Here is a 23,623-nt window from a genome sequence, read left to right on the forward strand (position 1 = left end):
TTATATTAAATTATGATTTAATATATATTAATTTACAAAAAAGTATTATTCTTATTTAAAATGAAAATTAAAAATAATAAAGATATATTTATAAAAATTTGAAAATCATGCAAAAAGTTTCATTGTCATAATAAAAGTATTAATAGATAAATATATGAAATTTATGAATAGTTGAATTTTCCTTTTTAATATATAGATAAAATATAGGGTGCTTATGATGGGACTCACTGCTATATAACCGAAAGCATTCAATAAATACTATTAATCGAATGATATTAATTATTTACAATCTCTTCGAGTCGATCATTAAATCCATTAATTTGCTTATAATGCATATATAATTACAACCAGGCCAAAGGCACTTGAGCATTAATTAACAAGCATACCCAGCAAGAAAGAAACCAAGCAATAACCAAAATCAACCTTGGAAACCAAACTATTAGCTCCTGCAAAATGCCCTCCGGTGGTGGAAATCAAACTATGGCCTCCTGCTGCGAAGCTTCCCTCCGGAGTGCTTGTGCTCAAAATCACAACCATCCAATCGTCCTCAGAGGCAATTCCTGCTCCAGTGAACTTCAAGTCATTGATGTAATTGGCATACTGGGTTTGTGTATAACCGGCAAGCACAAGAGTTGGAACCAAATTGGGCACGCAAACAGGCAAAACTGCACCATCACTAATGTGGGCAACGTTAATGCCGCAGTATTGTAGTAGGTCTGGGTAGTTTGCTAACTGAATAGAGTTGGCACTTGCAGAACATGGTTGGTGCTCTTGTACTCTTTCGGCAATTTTATCAGCAAGGCACGACGCCTTTTCATTATTTGTGAAGGCTGGCAGGCCTGATGATGTTCTGTAACTGTTTAGGCCTTGAAGAACAATGTCTTCCTCACCTGCAAAATGCAATGATATGAAGGCCACCATACGCATAGCTTTCTCTGTTTCACAGTAAAAATAATGAGAACCCAAGAAAAAGGAAAGATAAAAGAGAATACGGGGAAATTATATGCAATTTAAAAACTAAATTACCAAAATGGGCGGGGAAAAAAATATTTACCAAGAGAAGGCATTTTTGATGATGTGGAGGACTGATTTATAATAATAAACTTTCTTTTAGATTGAAATGTAAAAAAAAAAAGAAATTAAAATGATAGTTGCAGCTGGGTGCTACCTATAGTAGAGTTTAGTTGCTGTCAACAGTACATATTCTCTCGTTTGGCGAAAAAGAGTCTCATTTTACAAAAGTGAAAAAACGCAAAAAAAAAAGAAAAGAAGTGTGGGCAGTTGAGTGCTACTCATGGTAGCGTCTAGCTGCTACGTCGTCAGATGCGGCAGCTGGGCGTTACAGCTTGTCGCCACCAAAGGTAGCGCTCAGCTGCTTGTCAGCTCCTTGTCTCGCGTGTTGCGTCAGAACCCGTGAGGCGTCAGACCAGTGATGGAGGGGTCTCGTTGTGCAGGTAGATGCGAATAATAGTTGCGTCTTGATCCACTATTTATACCGCCCTCACATCCCTCAGCAACCCATCAGCCAGCTTAAGAAAAAAAATAAAAAAATTCAACTATACTCTACTTTCCCTCTAAAATTTTGCTATAGATCAACTTTTATAGAAAATTTAGTAAACATTTATTTACTTATTTCTTTTTTATTATAGAAGAAACAAAAGGTAAATAAATATATTTATAGTTAATTTTTTATTATTCATGCTATATAAATATTATATAATAATATCTCTATCTAATAATATTTGATATATTTTTTTATATGCTAACAATATTTCTATCTCTGTGTCTTTCTCTCTATTTATAGACAAATTAAAATCCATTGAATTTTAAGGTAATTTTATTTTGAGATAATTTTTTTATTATTATTAATGTTAAATAATAATGACCTAATAACAATTACTGTAGTATAATTTGTTATAATACTCCAATAAAAATACTATTTATTAAAATTTGTACGCACTCTAATAAAGAAAATAATTTTTTATAAGTATAATAGTATAATATTATTACAAGTTAGTCCTTAATCGCTACTCATAATTGAATCTTCCTGTCTCTCTCCTTCTCGTCATAAAAAATGCCCCGTTAGTGCTCAAAACGACCACCATTCTAGCTTCGGCAAACTTGGAATCATTTATGTATTTGGCTAACTGGCAATATTTTTCTATCCAATTTGGGTACGAAAACAGTAACATTAGACCATCTCTAGTGTGGCTAACATTAATGTCACATTTGGATAATGTTAACCTGTTTGACAGGTTAATTATTTTATAAATAAAATTATTTTATTTTATTAATTTTTTTTAAAAAATAAAATATATAAACACATTTGATCATCTTTTAAGGTTAAATCTTCTTTTTTTTTATTATTTATTACTGATTAGATAATTTTATTTATAAAATATTTAATATATTAGCATATTAATTTAAAAATTTTTAATTTATGTTATAATAAATTTTATAAAAAATTAAAATATAATAAATTTTATAAAAAAAAATTAAAATTTAATAATTTTATAAAAAAATAATAAAATTAAGCGATTACGTATTATACTTATGCTTTTTTATAAATTATAGCCCAACAAAAGCTTAGGGACATAAACCTAAAGAATTGGGACATAAAGAATTGGGGGCTCATGAGCTTGGTTCATTAGCTCAAATCAAGGGTGGACATATTCCTTCAAGATTAGATTAAATCTTCAAATTAACTGGCTAATTAATTTTTTTTATATATTTAAAATGAGAGAAGGTAACACTTCACAGCATTATTAATTACATAAATTATTATCAAATGAATTTTAGCTCATGAATATAATATTCATTTAAAATATAAAATTTTAATTAAATTTAAATTAAGTTAAATGTTTAAAAGAAAGTATACACATATAACTATATTAATTAGTAATAATTTTTGTAATAAAATATTTTCAAATAAATTTATGTACATATTAAATTTAAAATTTCTCTTTCAACTATCATAAAAATATATTTTCTCTTATTAATATGACAAATTTAAAACATAAATTTTAGACAAAATTTTTAAAGATAATTTTATATGAATTTAAAATGTAAATAAATATAAACTCACTTTAATTTATATTAAAATATTTAATTAATAAATACAAATAATATAAATTTAAAATTTTAATAAATTTACATGAGAAAGTTTGAAGACACCAGAGGAAGCGAGAAGCTCGCCAGCTTACATATGGTTTCCCTCTCAACAAAACTGTCCGTTTCCACCGAAGTGATCACTGTTTTCGCTGCACATGACATGTGCTCTCTCGTCATGTCCCGTAGTCCTACGTTTCATAATTTTAACTCACTATAAATTTGCCTCTTCACAGCTTCAGTTTCTCCTCACTCCGGTATTTCTTTCGCATTATCATCCTTAGATTATCCAGGGCCTTTTCTTCCCCGCCTTCAATCCAAACCCATCTTAGAACTTACCGGAAGAACTCACCGGAAAACTCAGTTTGCGGCAATATTTCTGGTCTTTCAGAGACCAACTTCTGCGGCGTTTGTGAGAATGGCTTCCGGTGATCAGAAATTTCCTCCTCAAAAGCAAGACAAGCAGCCAGGGAAAGAGCATGTCATGGACCCTCTTCCTCAGTATGTTAGCCCCGATTACAAACCCTCCAATAAGCTTCGGTTAATCCCTCCCCATTCACGTATATTTGCTTCAGAGATGGTTTAATTTGGATATCACTGGTGAGTACATTGGTTAATATTTGCTTTAATTTGTAGGGAAAGGTTGCAGTGGTAACTGGTGGTGACTCTGGAATAGGACGAGCCGTGTGCTATAGCTTTGCACTTGAAGGTGCAACAGTGGTTTTCACTTATGCGAAGTCTCAAGAAGACAAGGATGCTCAAGATACACTCCAGATACTGAAGAAGGATAAGACTGCAGATGCCAAGGATCCTATGGCGATACCTGCAGATCTTGGGTTCGATGAGAATTGCAAGAAAGTGGTTGATGAGGTGGTAAATGCCTATGGCCGGATTGATATTCTGGTTAACAATGCAGCCGAACAATATAAATCTAACTCCCTGGAGGAAATTGATGAGGAGAGGCTTGAGAGAGTGTTTAGAACCAATTTCTTCTCCTACTTTTTCATGACTAGGTATATTCTGAAATTTGTAAAGAATTTACTTATTAAAAATTATAAATTAGCTATCCATTTATCTCTCTGATGTGGTGGTGATGGTGGTGGCAGCCAGTGTCTGAAGCACATGAAAGAGGGCAGCTCTATAATCAACACGACGTCGATTAATGCATATAGGGGACATCCTACGCTGATCGACTACACATCAACAAAAAGGGCAATAGTAGCATTCACAAGAGCACTTTCGCTTCAGCTTGTGAGCAGAGGAATAAGAGTCAATGGTGTTGCTCCTGGACCCATCTGGACTCCATTGATACCGTCCTAATTCAACGATGAAGAGGTAGCTAACTTTGGGAAAAGTGTGCCAATGAAAAGAGCTGGCCAGCCAAGTTACTTTACCCTAACAGTGATGTTAGAATTATGACTCAAAATCCTAATGAAATTTGAAAAGAGATTTTTTTTCTAATTTGAGTAGGAGAAATATTTCTCACTGGATAGAAGAATATTTTCTATAAAGTAAAACTCTTATTTTAGTATTATTCTTAAATTTAGTGGGACTCATGGATTGAAAGAATTAACACTATAAATAGAAAAATGATAAAAAATATTATTTGGTTTTGACCATTGAAGAGAGTGGCTTTCAGCTCATGGAACGAGACTGTTGCTCATTATAGAGAGGGGCCTTGTCAATTGCTGAAAATTTGACTCTGCCCATTGATGAGAAGCACTTGCCCATAGAGTTGAAAGACACCTTTGTGGTGTAATATTATAATAGTAAATATATTGGATTATGTCTATAGGAGATTGAGAGGGACTAACTAATATATTTACTATTCTCTTAGGTGTAATTGGGTTGATGAATAGTATAGCTATGAGCTTGTAATGATAATTTATTTATTGATGATAGTGGAAGATGACATACCCGTAAATGTAGTCTTATGTTAAAAAGGTGAATTACGTAAATATTAATTTTTTATATATTTATTTTATTTTTTTATAATTTACACATTTTCGTAACGCACAACTGAATTTCTTTCCCTTTCTAGTTTACAGAATCTGCTATATATATATATATATATATATATATATATGAACTTACACGTATGACTGAGATTTTTGGTTTTTGCAGGAGGCGTCATCATCAATGGTTAATGGGTACCTGTCAAGAAATTAAGTGAACTTTTTGTCCTTTGAAGAAGATGCAAAAATCAATAACTCTCTCTGTAGGCCTTGAGCTCTTTTTGCGTGAAGCTAGTGAACTTGTCTGTGTTCGTTTTCTCTTTGTTACACAGTTCAGGTGTGGCTGTTTCAAGTGATGGAAATGTCGTTCATATGGAATCATAAACGAAATATAAGATTTGTTTTTTTATAGTTCAAGGGCTGAACAATTTTCTTCCTGTATTAGGATAATAAATCACTTGATCCTCTGTAATTACCTGATCAGGACAGTGCAATCTTTTCCGTCTGATCAATGTAAAAATGACCTGATCCTGTGTTTACCTCATCTTGAACGTGGGCATTATTGATTGGCTAAGTAGAAGATTCAAAGTCAACTGGTTATTTGTTGGTTGATCACAGTTAGATAAGGTTCATTTGTCAGAATCAAAGAGACGAGAGACCTAAGCCAAAGGATACTAATAAAATTGCACATTATTATGAGAAAAATCTGTTTCCTGTTAAAACTGCGACCTTGGGACATCCTCCAAGCTCATTATTCCTTAAATACTCTGGCGGAAGAACTTGAGAAAACTTGGAAGAAAGAGAAAGCCTTACGTAACAGATCAAATTGACTTGATCCCCAAAATATAACTTTGTAATGGGAAAATAATTTATGGTTTTGTTCTGATTATTAATTAAGATAAAATATAATTAAAACTAATTATGATAGCGTACAGACAAAGGAGTCCCACTATAATTTGGCATATCTAATGATTGTGATCATTATAACTAATCAAGATCTTCCCATCTTATCCCAAGAATAAGCTTAAACCAGATTCATTAGGAGAACTCATTAGAACATCAAAGAGGACACCCATAGAAAGAGTAATAGCAACAAATGTCCAGATTTTCTACACATTATTGTAGTCCTCATAAATGCTGAAAAGAATGAAGATAAATACCCCAGAAACTTCAAAGAAAGTTTGAACATGACTCAAACTAAAACGAGGAAGAAAAACAACAACAAAATAACGTACAGATGATGTCTGATGAATAAATCAGCTTTACCACACCATACCTTGTTATCTTATTATTTGAGAATTGACACTAGTGATGTAAGATCTTATAATTTATTGGTGCCCTGGTATAATCAGGATGAACCACCAAAGCAAAACTCAACACCATTCCCACCGATTCCAGCAATCAAACATTGAAATCCGCATGACTCCAATTCAGCAATTGCTTTGTCAACAACTGTTCCTGATAGCACTAATTTGTGTGGTCAAGGGAACATATATAAGAACATGAAGTAGAAAGATATATATATCCCTGACTGTATGTACCCAAAAGAAAAAAAAAAAAAAAAAACTCATGATATCACTTAGAAAAATATGAGAGAATGAATTTAACTTGAAAATAAAGCAAGGCAAGGCAAATGAAAATACACATTAAGAGAATAAATTAATGCATCTAAGTGATATAGTCAAGGCAATGATCACAGAAGAAAGAGAAAAAAAATAAAGGGAATTTATCTATAACAGAACTTAAATAGGTATAGTGCAAAGAAATTAGGAGGAAAAAATAGCCACAATGGATACGGGTTGGTAACAGTGTCAGCACGCACCCCCCACCCCCTGCTCCAGTCAGCTTGGAAGCTAACTTGTATTTCAATGTTGTCCGAAGAACAGTTTCTATAGAAGCATGGCTGACCCCCATGCATTGAAGCAAGCCTTGATTCATTTCCATTAACTCTTCTAGCTTCTCTTCCTTCTCAGTTATGGACACATCATCTGGAGCAGGTGACTGAATGATGTTAGCCAGCTCATTACTGATAGAATCAATGGCATTAAAAACAAAACTCATGGCATTAGGGTGCCGTAAGGTTCTCTCTGAAACACCAGCAACCAGTGCTTTTGTGTTCCTCCCAACTCTTGTGTTAGTGACGAGCATTTTGAGCGGCATGTTGGACTTGATGCGAGTCAGATTACCAGACTTGAACTTGATCATGTTGCCTATTAGGAAGACCAAAAGAAATTACTATATAAATCAGGAGAAAATATTCCAATAATAGGAGCTAGAATTTGTCAGGCAGTGAATTTTTTGGATTATGTTCTTAGTATTTTAGCACAATGCACATTACATTTTGTTTCAATCAATGCCCAACTGCAAGAACCAGTCGTTATGATGCAGAGATAAAGCAGGTGGAGTACATTGACATGAAAAATCTGTCTGTATACCTAACCAAGTTTACATACCATATGCGCTGACAGTGTTGTCTATTCCAGATGGCTTTCCATGAATTATCTTTTCACCTTCGAGAGCCCATTTGTTTAATAATTCAAGGTCAGACTCTCCAAATATTGACCACCCTAGGTGCTTTGTGTCCACATTTACAGAGTCTGAGAAAGCAAGCAGAGCAGCTGAGAGGGCAACACAAAATGCAGCAGATGATCCTAGGCCTGAACCCAGTGGAAGATCAGAAGTGACAACTACGGTGGCAGGCTTAAATCTGACACAAAAAAGAACCGAATTAGGAAAACCAAGTAGGAAAGAAAAATAGCCAACAATAAAATGCAATACTACATGCATACCCTTGAATAGAAGTATATAACCATAAAAAGGCTGACACTCCAGAAGTGAGTGCAATTTTTGCCTCTGGCATATTTTCTTCTTCAACCAAAGCTGAAATTGTCTTAATTGATTCCATCGAGCAAGAGGTGCGTGTTGAAGAGGAAGGAGCACCTAAGTTAGATAATGCCTCTCTGATTCTACCAATTGGCCATGAAAATTCTAGTGCCAGATCCTTGAGCTGAAGTTTCAGTGAATCATCATTCTCTATGGTAAAAGAAAGGTCCATAAAAAATCCACTATATATGTTTAACAATCAGTTCATCAACTTAAATAAAAAAAGGCAAAACAAAAAGAGGAAGAGACTACTGTTGAATTATGATGAAAACAAGGAAAATCCAACAATGTTAGATATGATGAATCCGAATTTTAATTTACTTTTACAGGTAGATGAGAAAATATATTGGATTGCACACATTGCTAAAAGTTTTTCATAAACATTTGAAATCCAAATGTTACAGATCATTATTTGATCACAAACCATTAAGATAGGAAAATATTTTATTACACTTAGCATTAGCAGTCATTACAATGCTGACAAGAACTTAAGTTGGTTAAGTGACAATTACAGTTTTTAAATTGACCTAAAAGTCTTGCAGACTGGACAAGTATTACATGATGAGAATGCTAGAGACATATGAGTTATTACAATAATGCCATTAAACATGTCTCTCACATTAAAAATCACCTATAACTTCGATGCATTTTTATGAACAACTATTTTTTATGAACAACTATCTAAAATGAACTATATAAATATAGAAAATAAAACAGTATTACCAGTTTGAATTCCTGTTCTTAAAAAAGATTAATGATGGCTGCCGCTTCTTTATTTATTTATTTATTTTGCAATTCTAAATGCCTAGCTATATATGGGGAACCAGTAAGATGTAAGCCAGTGAACTGGTTTGCATGTGCAAATGATAGATTGAACTGCTGGATTTGATTACTTCAGCAGAATGCCAAATCCATCAGCTTGCAAATGAACGCACTGAATCATTATCATTCAAAAGTATTAAAATATGAAAAGGAAGCCTAAATAGTGGTCTTGCAATTTGTCATTCAAAGTTAACGCTTGATGATAAAAAAGCATACTTGCATCTAACAAAACAAAATTCAATTGAAAGCTTTTTCTTTTTTCTTAAGTGAAAATAAAATTCTCGCCCTCAAAACAGTTCTGAATTAAAATAATAGGAGACAATGGAAACACCGGAAAGAACACCATAATTGATGAAAAGCTTATAACTTGACCAATTTATGGATAAAACTGGCTATTATGGTGTTAGATCAGAATTAGAAGTTTAGAACTATCCTCTCCAACCAATTATCACCAATTAAAAATTCTCAGTGGTCCCTTTAGATCTTTAGTTTCAGATAACCCAAACCCAGCCACATGAAAATAATTACCGTTTGCAAATTTGTAGTCCAATAACAACAATTGAACCAAACCAATCCCAGTACAACAGAAAACATTGCAAACAAGGGAAAAGAACAGGGCTTATCAGATTTTTTTCCTCGTTGATCATATTTAAAGAAAAACTCAAAGAAACTCTATCTGAATAAAACCCATGACTACAAATTTAGCTCCAAAAAATAGACAAATTCCGATCAATAATCCTGCAGAAAATGAAAGACAACTTCACTTGACCTCAAAGGTTTCTACACCGCAAATAACTCAAAAGGGTATTATCCAGTCAACATTTCAACAATCCCTAGACAAAACAACCCAAAAAAAAAAAAAAAAACTTGGCCTTTGCGCATTTAGAACACAATGAAAGTAAAATATGCTTAGTACGATACACATTCACATAATCTCAAAAGGGTATCTTTCAATCAACATTGCAAACAATCCCAACTCAAAATAAGCTGAAAAAACCTTCACATATATACATATTCAATTTGTCAGAACCAAAATGTCAACAACCACGACCAACCAAGAAAATAAAAATGAGAAGCCATTAAAAGAGCGTATATGCATTAATTTACCAGCAGTAGCAAAAGAAAGGGTGACATAGGTGTAGAGATTAATGGATGCAGCGACTGCAGTGGATCCGTGCACCACTGCGTGTTCACCGGAGAGAATGATTTTCCCTGGAGCTCTTGCTTTAACTTCCATTGTTTTCAGCAGCTCTGAAAATCCCAATTTCCTCGAGAGATCTTCGGGTTATTGAAGTCAGGAAGTTCAGTGCTCTCTGATATTTACGGATCCGTTAATTGAGAAACTCATGATTGGGAAGAAATGAACACTCAGCTTTGGCGGAGCAATCAGAAAATCGAACCGAAATAAACAGATTCTCTTTTCTGTTGTTTTTCACACTACAAGCAAGCGGAAGATCACCACGCGCAGTCTCTGTCTTGGTGGCGCGTGGCTTGTCAAAGAGTGCGGCTTCGGGATCTATTATTAAACTTGGACTGTGGAGGGTACACTTTCTTACTGTAGGTAAGTGCTATTTTCAAAGAGAACTTACAAATTATTTTTGGATATATGATAAAAGTTATAATTTATAATTTTATTTTTAAAATAATAAATTACTTTTTAAAATATATTATTATTAGTATAATATTTATTCTATTAAAATTTAATATTTGTGAATTAAAAATCACAATAATTTAATTCATAATATTTTTTCAATAATTTTGTTTATATAATTTTCATATTTATAAAAATTTTATTTTTTAATTTAAGTTGACTGTTTAATTTATAGTTAATTAATAATAAATTTTAATAAAATAACTCTTCTGTTAATAAAAATATCTCAAAAATTAATTTTTTTTCTAAAATAGAAATACTAATTTGTTATTTTATCATATTTTGAGAAATAAATTATTTAAAAGAAATTGTGCATTAAATGGTGAGCTATATAATTCCCTTCATATATATATATATATATATATATATATATAATGTGACCTAATTATTTAAATATATATTATTAATTAATATATACTTTATACTAAAAAATGTGAAATACACATTAATTTATAATGCAAATTAACATTAATTCAGTTAAATTACATAATTAAATTTATTTTTTAAAATGTGAAATAAACTTTTTTTAGCAGAAAACGGGAAATAAATTTTACCCATTGAAAAGGAGAGATGTATGGTGCTTGTGAACTTATGATTGGACGGTGCTTCACAAATGTCTGAGGACAATGACCAATGGGCATTGGAATCCGTAATCCTGGTCTTTGGATGAGAAAATTATACACTACATCAATTATTTAAAAAAAAATAATTACAATTATTTAAGTATTAATTCATAATTAATTTATCATTTGATATTATACTCTTACATGAAATAATCAAAATACACTATATAGTTTCTCCTTTAAATGTGGGTCTAATCTAATCCCATTAGCTTAAATTTTAATGAGGTCAAACCTCAAGAACCCATAAATAAAACCAAAATCTGGTACCTTTTAACTAATTATCTTTAATTACCAACCAAAATCGTTGACAAAAGCAAGTTTTGGGCCCACCCCACTTTCAATTTCCCACCAACCAGTGTACCTCTCATTGCCTATGTTTTCATTCCACTACTCACAGGATGGGGTGAGAGAGAGAGAGAGAGAGAGAGAGAGAGAGTATGGTTCTGCATTGTTTAGTCAATTAACGCAATAAGAGAAAGTATGGTAAGTTGAAATTACACATCAGTAGTTTTTGTTGAACAGAAAATGTTAAGTGGCATGAAAGAGTTAACTGAGATTGAATCTCTGTCCATTTTTTCGAGGCAAGATGAGGAGGACCTCTGGATTCAGCAAGCTATCTTTCTGAAATTGCAATCTGTTCTTGGAGAGCGTCATAAAGAGTTTCAACAACATGGAGCAGGAAACCATCTGAACCATGTTTCGCCAATAATGAAATAGCGACAGGTAGATCATCATACATGCCTAGCGGTATGCTCACCTGTAGTTCGATATGATATTCACAGAAATAAAGTAATGCTCAAGTTTTATAAAATCCAAGGAATTATTTTTTTTTCACATTAAAGAGCAAGAGAGAACCTGGCAGAATCCTGATACTCCAGCAATGGAGAGCAAGCTAAAAGCCTTGGCACGAAAAATTTCCAGTGTAGTTGGATCTGTGTTTAGTTTTGGTGGAGGTCCTGGTACTGTAGGGATAGCCAGGATACCAAAATCCTGCGCTTATATTGTTAGATACTAGACAAGCACATTAAAAATAATGAATAAAGCAAGTATGACACAGATGTTCTGCCTGCATTTTACTTAGCAGGTTTATAGATTTTTATACTTGAAACAGAGAGCCCATTCGACACTGATCCTACACAACTAAAACCTTATTAATCCCATTCTGAATTGAAATTGGTTTGAGCAAAGTTCACGTTAGCATATATATATATATCAATCCGCAAATAAAAACTATTTTCTTCTTTGCACAAGTGTTATGCTTCAAGTGTCTTAACTGCCTAAGCCCTTATGGGCAGGTTTTATTTATCACATCAAAAGCAATGCAAAATCCAGATATAGAAGATTAATCAACTTCCACAAGCATAATTTTTGTAACCTAAACATAAGCTTAAGACCTTATTCTTTTGATGAAGAATTTTTGGGTTGTGGAGCAGCCGCAAGAGACAGTACCTCAAGAAGAGTTGTAAGGGCGGCAATTATTTCTGCCTTCACAGAGTAACAAATATCAATGTTTTCTCCTATTGTTTGAACAGCTTCCCACACTCGTTCTGATATTCCTGGACCCAAATCAGGTTTGACGGTATTAACCCATTCACCATGGTTATTCTTGAATTCATACCTACGCTTCAAATAGAAAATAAATCCAATCAGATCTAGCAGATACATTCTCCCATCTGGCACAACCATAATGAATATGATAATTATCATTCAGGTTGATAGATAAATCAATTCAGAAAAAAATTAGGAAATGTTTTACACCTTTGAAGCAAACGCATGGCACTTGAGAGGGCTGCCAAGGACGCTATATTATAGTCTTGCTTTTTGATTTCTTTACTCATAAAACGACTCAAACTTGGAACTTTGTCCTCAACATAGTCCCCAAGGATTAAATGCTTGACAACATCACCTGCAATATCAAATGTAAGAAGCGATACATATGAACAAACTGATGCAGATGCGATAATGCATTAGGATAGGACATCAAAAGGAATGAAACAGTATTAGGACACATTTCCGTCAAGCCCAGTTGCATCTTCCTTTTGTATGTTCCAACTGAGAAATGTCCAACCAACTACCATATTTATCTTGATGCTACTATTTCCCATTCAGTCCATTACAAAGAATAAAAGTATCCTTCATATACTATGGAATCAGGATGCAGTTTCTAAATTCCTGCCTTAGAACTTGAAAGATAAAAGAAAACTGACCCCCAAATAACTTCTCCACTGATTTAACAAGAACTTGACTAACTCGATTATTCGGAATGCTTGAAAGCTGAAAACAGTCTTCTGCAATAAATATCTGCCTTGGTCTAACCAGATCCACATCAGGCAATTGAAGTAGAATGCGACCAACTCGATTCAAAATCACTGGATCCCTAGCAAACCATCCTGGATGAAGACTTGATGTCAAAAGAATGAATCACCAAGTTAAACACTCAAGAGAATTATGATTGGTAGAACAAAGAAATTGAACAGACAAACTGTCCCAATATCATTAAATAAAGTAACAGAGATTAGTAGCTTGTTGGTGCATTGTTGTGAATATTGAAGAAATGATGTTATTGATCAGGGAATACATAAAAATTTCAGACTCAATGATCTATAAAAATACTCAAATGTCCTGTCCACCCATAATTCAGAAGTTTCAAATGCTGTTTTGAACGTGAATGTAGAATGAATAAAGATACAAAGAAATAATATTTTTGGTGAAACATTCTAATGTCAGAAACCCACACAATAATTTGACCACCAGTTGTTTTATTTGGTCCAATAAATTCATTCAAAATGAAACCATAACAATGCTGGTTCCTTACCCACAGTATCAAAACTCTGTGCCATGGGAATAACTCCAGCAGTAGAAACAGCATCATGTGAAGGTCGAAACCCCAAAATACTGCAATATGATGCTGGAACTCTTACACTTCCTCCAGTGTCAGTTCCTGCAGCAAAAATAATCTTTTACTTTGATTGGGTTATTATGAACCAAGGTATATGAAAAATCAATCTAGAGTGGAAGATTCACCTAAGGAGAAGTCTACAAGCTTTGCACCTACTGCAACAGCAGACCCACTGGAAGATCCTCCAGGTACACGATCTGGAGCACAAGGATTTGTAGGTGTGCCATAATGTTTATTTTCGCCATTTATACTGCCCCAACACACAATTATTCAGTTATATAAGAAACAAGTATGATGTGAATGTTCAGGGAGGTTTTGTCATGCAAAAGATGAACCACCTTGAAAAAATGTACGAGGAATCATTAGAATTTAAATGGCAGATCAGATTTGACACCAAATTAAACTAATGTCATACCATTTATATATATTCAACATTTTCACGGGCTTGCAATGCAATTTTGATTCAAGAATCACTCAGAAAGAGATGTCATCACTTCACATGCTCATTTACAGAAGTTATTGCATGCAGAATCTTAGCACAACAAATAATAAAAGAACTAAAAACAAGGGCACAAACTGATTCTAGTTCATGACATTTGTTTAATCACAAGTAAGACAATAGCTAACAAATGAAAGAACTTTAAGGTCTCATGAAAAACTTTATTCTTTACTTACTGCTCTTATTCAATTTATCTGAGAAATGGTTCACAATTAAAAAAATATATATATAAATAAACCCTCTGCCTCTGGGTATTTAAGAACAACACTTGTTTACCAATGAGCTTTAGCTTAGTAACAATGGTGCCTACATTTATGAGATCTCGAGTTCCAAAAGGTTAGAAGAAAATCAATAAAAATTAAAATTAAAATTAAAAAAGAACAGGACCTGTTTCACATTCTCACCTATATGCCATTTCATCCATGACAGTTTTACCAACACATGTGGCTCCTCCTCTCAAGATAGCCAAAACAGCCGGAGCAGTAGATGTCGCAGCTAAATGGGTCCTTGCCCAATCCGGATTGCCAAACCCAGTCACAAATCCATCCACATCGAAACTAATCCAAAAGTTCAACCCACAAAGGTAAATTAAACATTAAAACACAATAAGATGCAGATTGAAAAAATAAATAAATAAAAAGGTAAGCAAAATTTTTATTCCAATTCCAATTCGAACCAAATCCAGTATCATCAAGAACTGGCAGATGAGATCAAAACAGGCATGAAAACGAGCATCGTAATTGAAAATATTCATGAATTCACTATAAAATAAGAGACAAATATTAAGGGAAATGAAAAAGAAACCAAGAAAAATAATTGAATTGAAGAGACTGACATATCTTTAACCGCAAAGATAAGACCATTTAAGGGAAGTTCATGAGATGAAGAACTCGGTTTGAGCACGAATTTCTCCATGAAAGCTCCATAATCCGAGCTTCTTGCCATGTTTGCCACTGCTCAGTGTGATTGCGTCCTCAGCCCCAAGTCCCAACGTTCTTAAAAAGAAAAAGGATATTGGCTCCATAAATCAGAAAACTGTACACTGATGACCTTTTTAGCCATCCGATTTGGCTGCTTTAGCTGGCTTTCTGGAGGGCAACGAGGGCAATTTCAATATTTCCGTTCTATTTATCCATTCCTTAATCAGTGTTACTCCTTATTGGAAAGAAAAATAACATGAAATGACAGAAATACCCTTTATATCAAATCTCTTAAACTGCTGTAGACAAGTTGGAAGATGACCGTTGAGATTTTCTCTATTCGTATTTAGAAAAAAAAATTGAATTAATATATAAAAAACTTTTTTACAATTAATTTTTTAAAAAATAAAAAGAATGTCAATTGAATTTCTATTTACAAAAATCATGTATCATTAAAAAGAAAAAATTTAAGTCAACATATAAAAAATTTCTCTTTGATCAAGATTTTTTTTAATCAAAAGAGTCTTAATTAACTTTCCATTACGTAGAAATGCATTTATTATTAAAAAAAAAAGGTAAACTAATTAAATTTAGGAAGAGTTAAGTAATTAAAAAAAAAGTCAATTCATCGTTTATCTTTACTACTACATTCGCTATTGGTACTATTAATTAAATTGATCGAAATTAGAATCATGTTATCAAATTAGACTAGCTAAAGATTTCTTTTTTAGCTCATTAAATTTTGATTAGAACTCAAACTCAATACCTTATAATTAGAGACAACTATAGTACCAGTGAGTTAAAGCTCATTGATAATTAAATGTATATTTTTTAATCAAGAATAATTCAAACTTTGCTGTTCTACATTTGGGAGTGAAACTTTTAATCAGCTTCATCAGAGTCGTCATTAAAGACAGAAATACGAGATTCCAGGTGGGTGTGCATTCACAAGGTTCCCCTTCTGCAGCCTCAATCAGTTTCATCAGAATCGTCATCAAAGATATACAAGTATGGGACTATTAGTGTGCGTTCACTATGTTCTACATCTGTAGCCTCACCGGTCAATCTAGGAGTGTTCCAACCCAACTGCTGCATGTATACTGTTAGTAGTGTGCCCTTGAGCATATCATTTAGTATGTATCTTGTACATATTTTTATTAATAAAAGGCATTTCCACTTTTCCGTTTACATAATATATTTATGCGTAATAGAAAAGGTCCATTGATATTTTGTTAGAAATATTATTCTTAAGTTGTTAAGGATTTGAGTGACAATATTTCTAGCACAAAGTATCATAAATAGGTTCACAATCGAGGATACTTCATAATAAGGACATGACTTATCCAGAAAGATTGTATTCATGTTTGTTCCCAAGTTATTTATATGAGATATAAATAAGATGGAATGGTGAGTCTCATGCCATATAACAAACATGATAGGCACTTATAAATGATAAGTAGGCCGAACCAGTGACACTTATGATAAACACATGGAGTTTACTCTTGTCAATGTTTTGTCATAAATCATATCAGTGCATATAATTTTTAGACCTGAGATAGCACAGTTATCTTGTATATAGGTAGTTTGAGTTTGATACTGCTTTCATACTTGTACTATTTATGGATATATGGGCATGTGTTGGCTCCTACTAGTTATATATGGAGGTAGGTGTTGATCAAGATAGAATCTGTTCCTCTAAGTAAATAGAGATAAAATCCTATGTTCATTTAATTGTTCTTGATGTTTCAAGTTCCTGGCCAGGACAGATAGATTTATTCAAAAAAGAGTTTCTGATTAGAAAATCTTTTTAATCAAGAACTGGAATTAAAAGAGAACATAATATTCATAGCAAATGGAGTTTGACATAAACTATGACTCCAGCTTGAGTTGGGATTTTGTAACAGAGAGATTCTAGTGCATGGTAACATATGATTATAGGTTCATTTAAGGTAAACCTTATTACTAATTGGGTGGCCATGGTATGCTATGCTAGGTGTTAACTATGGTCTATGAGGTGCATAAAATGATTTAGAGAAATCATTTATGGTAAGAAAGAGTTCTGATGATATTAAGAGTTGATATCATTTCTCATTGCCAATTAGTGATGAGCCTAGTAAGTCACACACATACACAAGTTATCACCTATTTAAATATGATTTAATTAATTAATTAAAGAGTTTAATTGATTAATGAAATAGGTTTGATTTGCAATTAAATTGCAAAGTCCCTAGCATGACTTGAAATCAAATCTAGATTATTGGATGTGTAGTATAAATTAAATTTATATTTAAAGTGTTTAAATATGAATTTAATTAATGAGAAATTAATTAATAGAGATTAATTAATTAATTTATATTTGATATAAATTAATTAGAAGAAGAAAAATAATTATGTTGGGTTAAGAACTCAAAATTAAGACACAGGGGCATTTTGGTCATTTCATAGTGTGACACGTGGCACCATGAGATGGTGACACCTGGGATTACACATAAGCTTGCAAAATGTTTTTTAATCATGTAAGATGATTAAAATCAAGATTAAATATAAGTTTGACACTTGGCACAATGTGATTGGGTCACTTAAACCTAGAGCTAATCAAAGGGTGACATGTGGCAAGGGTTTAATGTGTTAACCTAGCTATTTAAGTGTGGTTGTGAAAAGAAAAAATAACCAGCAGCCACTCCTCTCCTTTGTCACGCCACTTTGAGGCTTTTCATCTATTCTTCTTCATCTCTCATCAATTCAAAGAGATTAGCCATCAATCTCTTGAATTAAGAACGCTAGAAATTGTTTCTAGTGTCCTGTTTACATCTCTAATCTCTTAAAAGGCAGAACTTGAATTTCTAATTAATAGAAAAAGTTTTAGAAGCTGTTCAAGTGCTGCCATAGGTGTTCTTGGTGTGGACAAGCTAGAGGGACAACATCTGGTATCCTGAAGACGAATCTCAAAGGCGCAGACACGCTGCAGTACATCAAGAGGTTAGTGTAATCATTCTTGATTTAATCTAGGGTTCTAAAATTAATCTGATTAATTTTAAAATCTTAAATGGCAAATACAGATCCAAAAACATATTAAAAGAGTTTTAATATGTTGTTTATCATTGAAATCAAATAGATAAAAATAAATCTTGCATGGTGCATGTGACCCTAGGTGAAAATTTTTGAATTCAATGGTATAAACTTGTGTTTTTCACGCTTCCGTTCCTTCATATACTTCATCATAGACTTCAATGTTGAAACCTGAAGCAAGAAACAATTCCATCTCATTCACGAATCGTTCTGTTCTTGCTGCTAGAAAAGGTCTTGCTGCATCAGAGACTAGATTCTTGAACTCTCCTTGTTTTGTTTCAGGTGTTCTCATTGGATGAGATTGATCACCCCTGGCAAAAAGGAAAACAAGCTTTTGAAAAAGAGATGTAAAATAATTAGAGTTATGCGCCAAACTTTAGTAGTCATCAAAAGAACTTAAAGAATGAGGAATCCAATTGTTACAATCTAGAGTTCATTTTCATCATTAACTTGCACATGAATAAACAAAAGGTGGGATAAGTAAAGAAAACACCTTCTCAAGAATGAATCAACCACGCCAAGTATATGGTGTACAATAATTTCAACATCCTCTTCCTGCAAGCAGGCATGTCAGAAGATGAAAGTTAGTCAATGATAGCCAACCAAAGCTAGAAGAAAGCTATATACATTAAATTAACATCCCAAATTATCAACAAAAAAAAAAAAGAAAAAGAAAAGGAAAATCCAAAACAAAAACAGTGCAAGGCTTTTTGTAAACAGCATTACTATTATATGCATAAAGCCATAAACATTCTTCTATTTCCTGTATACAACAAAAAATACACAAAACCAAAACTTTAAATATTTATCCACATCCACAAAGTTTGAACTAGTGCCAAAGTAGCACATGAAATAGTTGGAAGAGAATAATGCCTTTCAAACTCTGACATTAAAAAAAAAATAGAAAACTGATATGAATTCAACGGAGTAAAGTAGGAAAAGACATAGTTGATCCAACATAATTGATGCTATGTGTAGCTCCATATGACTAAAAATTATATGGTTTGAATAGTTTTTCACACGGTTATGTAGTCATCCACTAATGCCAGCTTAGTTATACAAGTTATTAATTTTGGTAAGATCTCCAATTTACTAGCAATGCAACTTTATTAATGGCATTTATCTGTTCTAATGAATAGAGTATCTTAATTTAATAATATAATCTCATATGTTAGAGCACAAAAATTCAGTGGGATGTCCATGTTTGTATTTTGTAACAAGTAAAGGTCAAAGCATAGAAAAATCTCAATTAACAGATGGACCTGCAAAAGAGCCTGAATTTCTCTTCTCAACCAACTTTGCAGCCACCGATTTGGTTGAAGATACTTACGGGACTTCCAATATCGCAATGTGTTAACTATATTGATCAAGATACCTGACTGAACACAAATTTACTGAATAACATACATAGGTATTGATTTGTTGGGAAATAGCATTAAAAAACAAATATCTGTTTAACAAAACAAGAATAAAATGGGAAGTAGTAGAGAACCTGGTTCAATATAATAGCATTTTAATCTATACTTATGAGCTTTTGAAAAGAAAGAACTGGAAAAAAAAAGGGAAGTAAACTAAGTAAAAAACCAATTTTAATATAGTGAAGGGTTGGAAGGGAAAACAAGAATATAGAAAGAGGTACCTAAGCTCAAAATTGTCATTTATATACTGCCTTTGGAATGAACTTCCATCATATCCATAAATTATTGAAAGGTTTTCTGTCTGCAGAATAGCCAAACAATACCGCCATTAACAACAAATTTTACACAAAGACATCATTCCTGTAATTAATAAGGTAAAGCAAAAGGCCTGCATTGTTATGTGAAGCTAAAGTGAAACATAAGTGGAATAAAGCAAACCTTGCACAAAGGACATTTTACAGAACAAGGCGCATGAGAATGCTTGCCAGCAACTACTTTAGTCCAATGCAAAATGCAACTGTAACAAAATTTATCTGCAATACAGGAATGAGAGGAACAAATGACCCACCATCATCTTGTATCATTCCCCAACCCTCTCCCACCCTCCACCCGCCCCGCGCCCTGCCCCCCCAACCCAAACATCACAAAAAAAAAAAAAGAAAAAAAAAAAAAAAATATATATATATATATATATATAAGCATGCACACATAAGCACTCATGGAAACACTGGTATCTGAAAAGCTTTGCCAATACAAGCTCAAATGAGGCTTATACAGAATTATAGTAAAATTGCTCAAATACCCACATTTTGTATTGATTCGTAATGCACAATTACTATCATAAAGGTTTTGAATTGCTTTCTTTTCATATAATCCTTAACAATTCTTAAGCGCCTAATCACTACTAACCGAAATGAACACCAGAAATCAAGTGGAGGTTAAACAACAAAAAGCACAAGAAGAGAGCTCTCATACAAATACCAAACAAGGAATTTGGTCAATAATAGACATATGAATTGTTAAGAAGAAAGAAAAATAAAAAGAAAAGGTACGATTTTTGAGAGAAAATCAAGACAACGTACAAAAACAGGAATCAAGATAGGATTCTTGAAGGAAAGGACCGAAGCAGATGGGGCATGGATTGGAGTCCCGCGAAGAGGAAGAGTGGTTCTCATTGCTTTTAGCTTCATCTTGGTCCATTGTTTTTCTTGAACTCGCTAGATTTCTCCTTCCCACTCCAATATTGACTTCAACCATCCATGGAAATTATTATAAAATAAAATTTAATTAAATGTAAATATTTTTCATAAATATAAACATTTCTTTTAACATTTTACAATTTCAATCATAATTTTATTATTATTTAAAAAAAAAGACTTAGAGTAGAGAATTGAGAAAGTAGAACCTGGAATCGAAATATGCCAAATAAATTCTACATAGTTTAAAAAAAATTATGTCAGATGAACTTCATGTTGTTTAAAAAAAAAACTTTGTTGCATGAAAATTCATCCATCTCGCAAAAATATAGCTTTACTTTATTTATTTATTTATTTCAAATTATAAATTTTTATAAATAATAATTTATTTAATAACTTACTAATATATTTTTATTTGATATACATTGAAAAAGTAAAATTCATTAATTTGAACAATAATTTAAAACTATGAGTTATTTAATTTTTAATAGAATAATGTAAGTAAAGAATATATTAAAAAAAATTTCACAAAATTTTTCTAAGTAAAACAAAATTTATTATTTTAATTATGTTAATTGTAATAGCTTAATTCATCTAAAAATAAAAAGTAAGCATATCTTCATAAAATGAAAGAAGTATAATTAAAATAAAAAATTTTATTTAATCTTTTTTTAATATATCATCTTGTAACATCCCTAATTTTTAAATAATTATTTTATATATATATATTTTTTATTCTAATCTTAGTATTGTAGACTTCGCGTTTACACTTTCATTTTGTGGAAATTTGATCATCGTCCGGATCTGTAATTTCGAGCTGAGCAGATAAGCTGCTGGAACCATTTCAGAACCGGGTCAAGATTATAGGCTACCCCATCATTTTCAGACGTTTTGGACGCGTTCCAGTTGTCAGATTTGGTATAGGTAAACTCGAACTCTACATTACTCAATTTTTGCCTTATACTGGGTTAGAATAAAATTTATAAAATATTCGTGAATGATAAGAAAATTACGATTCCTATTGCAATAGCCTTATAATATTGTTAAGGACCGTAGGGCAGGTTTATAGAATTTTTAAAGTTAGTTTGGATAGTTTTTGAAAAATATTAGTTTTAAAGTCTTATAATTGAGTTGTCTGATATTGTGATTATTGCTTGATTTGGAGGGCCCAGGAGAGGCCATATAATGATGATGAGATATGGGTTGAGTTTAGAAGTGTTATTTGAACCATTTTGCAAGTTGGGTAGGTTATAGGTATAGGGGAGACTCTGCCAGATTTTCAGCACAACTTATGGTGTCTTTGGTCTTTTCTAAACATGTATTGAGTCAAATATATTAAATAATTGCAATGAAATTGTCAGGGAGCCCGGGACAGCCTTCCTCCTCCGTCCAGCAGCCACAGTGACTTCGGTTAAGTCTATGAGTAAAATATTAATTTTAATTGTAATTTCGATATTATTATATGTTCAAGCATGCCCATGTATCACTTATAAATATGTATTCATATAGTTAAACTCTAGGCACGTTTTATATTGCATTCACAACTGTTAAAGTGCAATGGATGTTGCTTGTGGTAATTTGGAGCAGTGTGTGTGCGTGGCGTGCGTGTGGTATGGTATTGGATATGGACAGGATGGGTAGACACGGCTTGAGTTCTTCGCTGGGACCTAGTCCTTCGGGGTAGACATGGCTTGAGTTCTTCGCTGGGACCCCATATTGGTTTATTAAGCGAAAGTCTGGCTTGAGATCTTCACTGGTAGAGGTTGGATTAAGAGGGCTGTATAGGGGATCAGCTCCCATATATGTATTGTTTGACAGTGTTAGGTGTGTGAGTGCTCCAAATTGCCTTTTTGATGTGATTTGTATGAAAATTTATGATGATGTTGCATTTCACTCTACAGGGTGCATTAGCTTTAGATAGCTATAGAGATTATGGTTAAAATTGATATTTTACTCTCTGAGTCGAACGCTCTCTCCTGTTCATTATTTTTCCAGGCTACAGGAGAATTATTGTTGTGGTTAACCTGCTTTTCTTCTTCGCAGGTCGTCTATTCATGTATGTAATATTTGTATAATTCTGTTAACTCCTAGAATTTCTGCATGTGTTAGAAATATTTATTTGATTTGGGTCTGTAATATAATTTACCATGTTGGACCTGTAAACTTATTATATGTATGTATGTTGGACTGGATGAGGGAGCTGAGCTCCCATTTGACTTTATGTTATTATGAGTATGTGGAGGGTGAGCTGAGCTCCCCAATTGATTATATATTGTGTTTACAGGTCGGGCGAGTCAAAAACTCTCCGTTAAAAGGTCCATTTTATGGCCGGACTCTGTCTGGTTGAATTCTTGAAATTGAGCCCAAATGGGCCTTAGAGTTGGGTTGAGGAATAGTTAGGCTTGCTACGGGCCTCGGGGGCTTTAGGCTGGCCTAGGTCCTAGTGTCGGTCTGGCCCATAGGTTGGGTCGTGACAAATGTGGTATCAGAGCTTTGGCTTTAGATTCATGGGAAAGTGTGCACCTATAGTTGTCACATGTGGAGTATAGGATTCTGTTTCATCTTTTTTCTGTAATTTTT

The 23,623-nt window shown here is 32.9% G+C and overlaps 4 protein-coding genes and 1 pseudogene across 4 annotated transcripts; 1 reads left to right on the forward strand and 4 right to left on the reverse strand.

Annotated features, from left to right (window-relative positions):
- Window positions 1-233: 233 nt before the first annotated feature.
- Window positions 234-981, reverse strand: LOC110661995 (uncharacterized GPI-anchored protein At5g19250-like). The gene has a single exon (XM_021820866.2). The coding sequence runs from the start codon at window positions 925-927 to the stop codon at window positions 370-372; it is 558 nt and encodes a 185-aa protein (XP_021676558.2). The 5' UTR covers window positions 928-981; the 3' UTR covers window positions 234-369.
- A 2,315-nt stretch (window positions 982-3,296) lies between these two features.
- LOC110662013 (glucose and ribitol dehydrogenase-like) lies at window positions 3,297-5,447 on the forward strand (annotated as a pseudogene).
- A 635-nt stretch (window positions 5,448-6,082) lies between these two features.
- On the reverse strand, window positions 6,083-10,220 carry LOC110660269 (mevalonate kinase). The gene is made up of 5 exons (XM_021818513.2): window positions 9,876-10,220; window positions 7,853-8,096; window positions 7,517-7,770; window positions 6,860-7,273; window positions 6,083-6,530 (listed from the first exon to the last, which is right to left on the reverse strand). The coding sequence occupies exons 1-5, from the start codon at window positions 10,003-10,005 to the stop codon at window positions 6,412-6,414; spliced, it is 1,161 nt and encodes a 386-aa protein (XP_021674205.2). The 5' UTR covers window positions 10,006-10,220; the 3' UTR covers window positions 6,083-6,411.
- A 1,260-nt stretch (window positions 10,221-11,480) lies between these two features.
- Window positions 11,481-15,460, reverse strand: LOC110660299 (amidase 1). Its single transcript, XM_058142695.1, has 9 exons — window positions 15,276-15,460; window positions 14,845-14,997; window positions 14,067-14,191; window positions 13,858-13,983; window positions 13,250-13,432; window positions 12,801-12,948; window positions 12,492-12,660; window positions 11,898-12,032; window positions 11,481-11,799 (listed from the first exon to the last, which is right to left on the reverse strand). The coding sequence occupies exons 1-9, from the start codon at window positions 15,383-15,385 to the stop codon at window positions 11,656-11,658; spliced, it is 1,293 nt and encodes a 430-aa protein (XP_057998678.1). The 5' UTR covers window positions 15,386-15,460; the 3' UTR covers window positions 11,481-11,655.
- An 869-nt stretch (window positions 15,461-16,329) lies between these two features.
- LOC131177642 (uncharacterized) lies at window positions 16,330-21,047 on the reverse strand. The gene is made up of 8 exons (XM_058142696.1): window positions 20,930-21,047; window positions 20,286-20,380; window positions 20,069-20,148; window positions 19,922-19,977; window positions 19,692-19,804; window positions 18,923-18,984; window positions 18,575-18,740; window positions 16,330-16,476 (listed from the first exon to the last, which is right to left on the reverse strand). Exons 1-8 carry the CDS (start codon window positions 21,045-21,047, stop codon window positions 16,330-16,332), a joined length of 837 nt encoding a protein of 278 aa, XP_057998679.1.
- Between the last annotated feature and the right edge of the window lie 2,576 nt (window positions 21,048-23,623).

This window comes from Hevea brasiliensis, unplaced genomic scaffold, assembly GCF_030052815.1.
Source record: "Hevea brasiliensis isolate MT/VB/25A 57/8 unplaced genomic scaffold, ASM3005281v1 Scaf7, whole genome shotgun sequence".
In the NCBI taxonomy this organism is placed as follows: Eukaryota; Viridiplantae; Streptophyta; class Magnoliopsida; order Malpighiales; family Euphorbiaceae; genus Hevea; species Hevea brasiliensis.

What these genes read in the sequence shown, in the direction of transcription:
- LOC110661995 (XM_021820866.2), bottom strand. Translation starts at nt 927, where the DNA reads ATGCGTATGGTGGCCTTCATATCATTGCATTTTGCAGGTGAGGAAGAC.
- LOC110660269 (XM_021818513.2), bottom strand. Translation starts at nt 10,005, where the DNA reads ATGGAAGTTAAAGCAAGAGCTCCAGGGAAAATCATTCTCTCCGGTGAA. An exon ending in CAACACTGTCAGCGCATATG is followed by an intron (nt 7,274 to 7,516) that starts GTATGTAAACTT and finishes TCTTCCTAATAG; the next exon opens with GCAACATGATCAAGTTCAAG. An exon ending in GCTGACACTGTTACCAACCC is followed by an intron (nt 6,531 to 6,859) that starts GTATCCATTGTG and finishes CACACAAATTAG; the next exon opens with TGCTATCAGGAACAGTTGTT.
- LOC110660299 (XM_058142695.1), bottom strand. Translation starts at nt 15,385, where the DNA reads ATGGCAAGAAGCTCGGATTATGGAGCTTTCATGGAGAAATTCGTGCTC. An exon ending in ATCTTTGCGGTTAAAGATAT is followed by an intron (nt 14,998 to 15,275) that starts GTCAGTCTCTTC and finishes CTTTTGGATTAG; the next exon opens with TTTCGATGTGGATGGATTTG. An exon ending in GAGTATCAGGATTCTGCCAG is followed by an intron (nt 11,800 to 11,897) that starts GTTCTCTCTTGC and finishes ATCGAACTACAG; the next exon opens with GTGAGCATACCGCTAGGCAT.
- LOC131177642 (XM_058142696.1), bottom strand. Translation starts at nt 21,047, where the DNA reads ATGGACCAAGATGAAGCTAAAAGCAATGAGAACCACTCTTCCTCTTCG. An exon ending in AATGACAATTTTGAGCTTAG is followed by an intron (nt 19,978 to 20,068) that starts GTACCTCTTTCT and finishes TTTTTTTTCCAG; the next exon opens with TTCTTTCTTTTCAAAAGCTC. An exon ending in ACATTGAAGTCTATGATGAA is followed by an intron (nt 16,477 to 18,574) that starts GTATATGAAGGA and finishes GATATGCTCAAG; the next exon opens with GGCACACTACTAACAGTATA.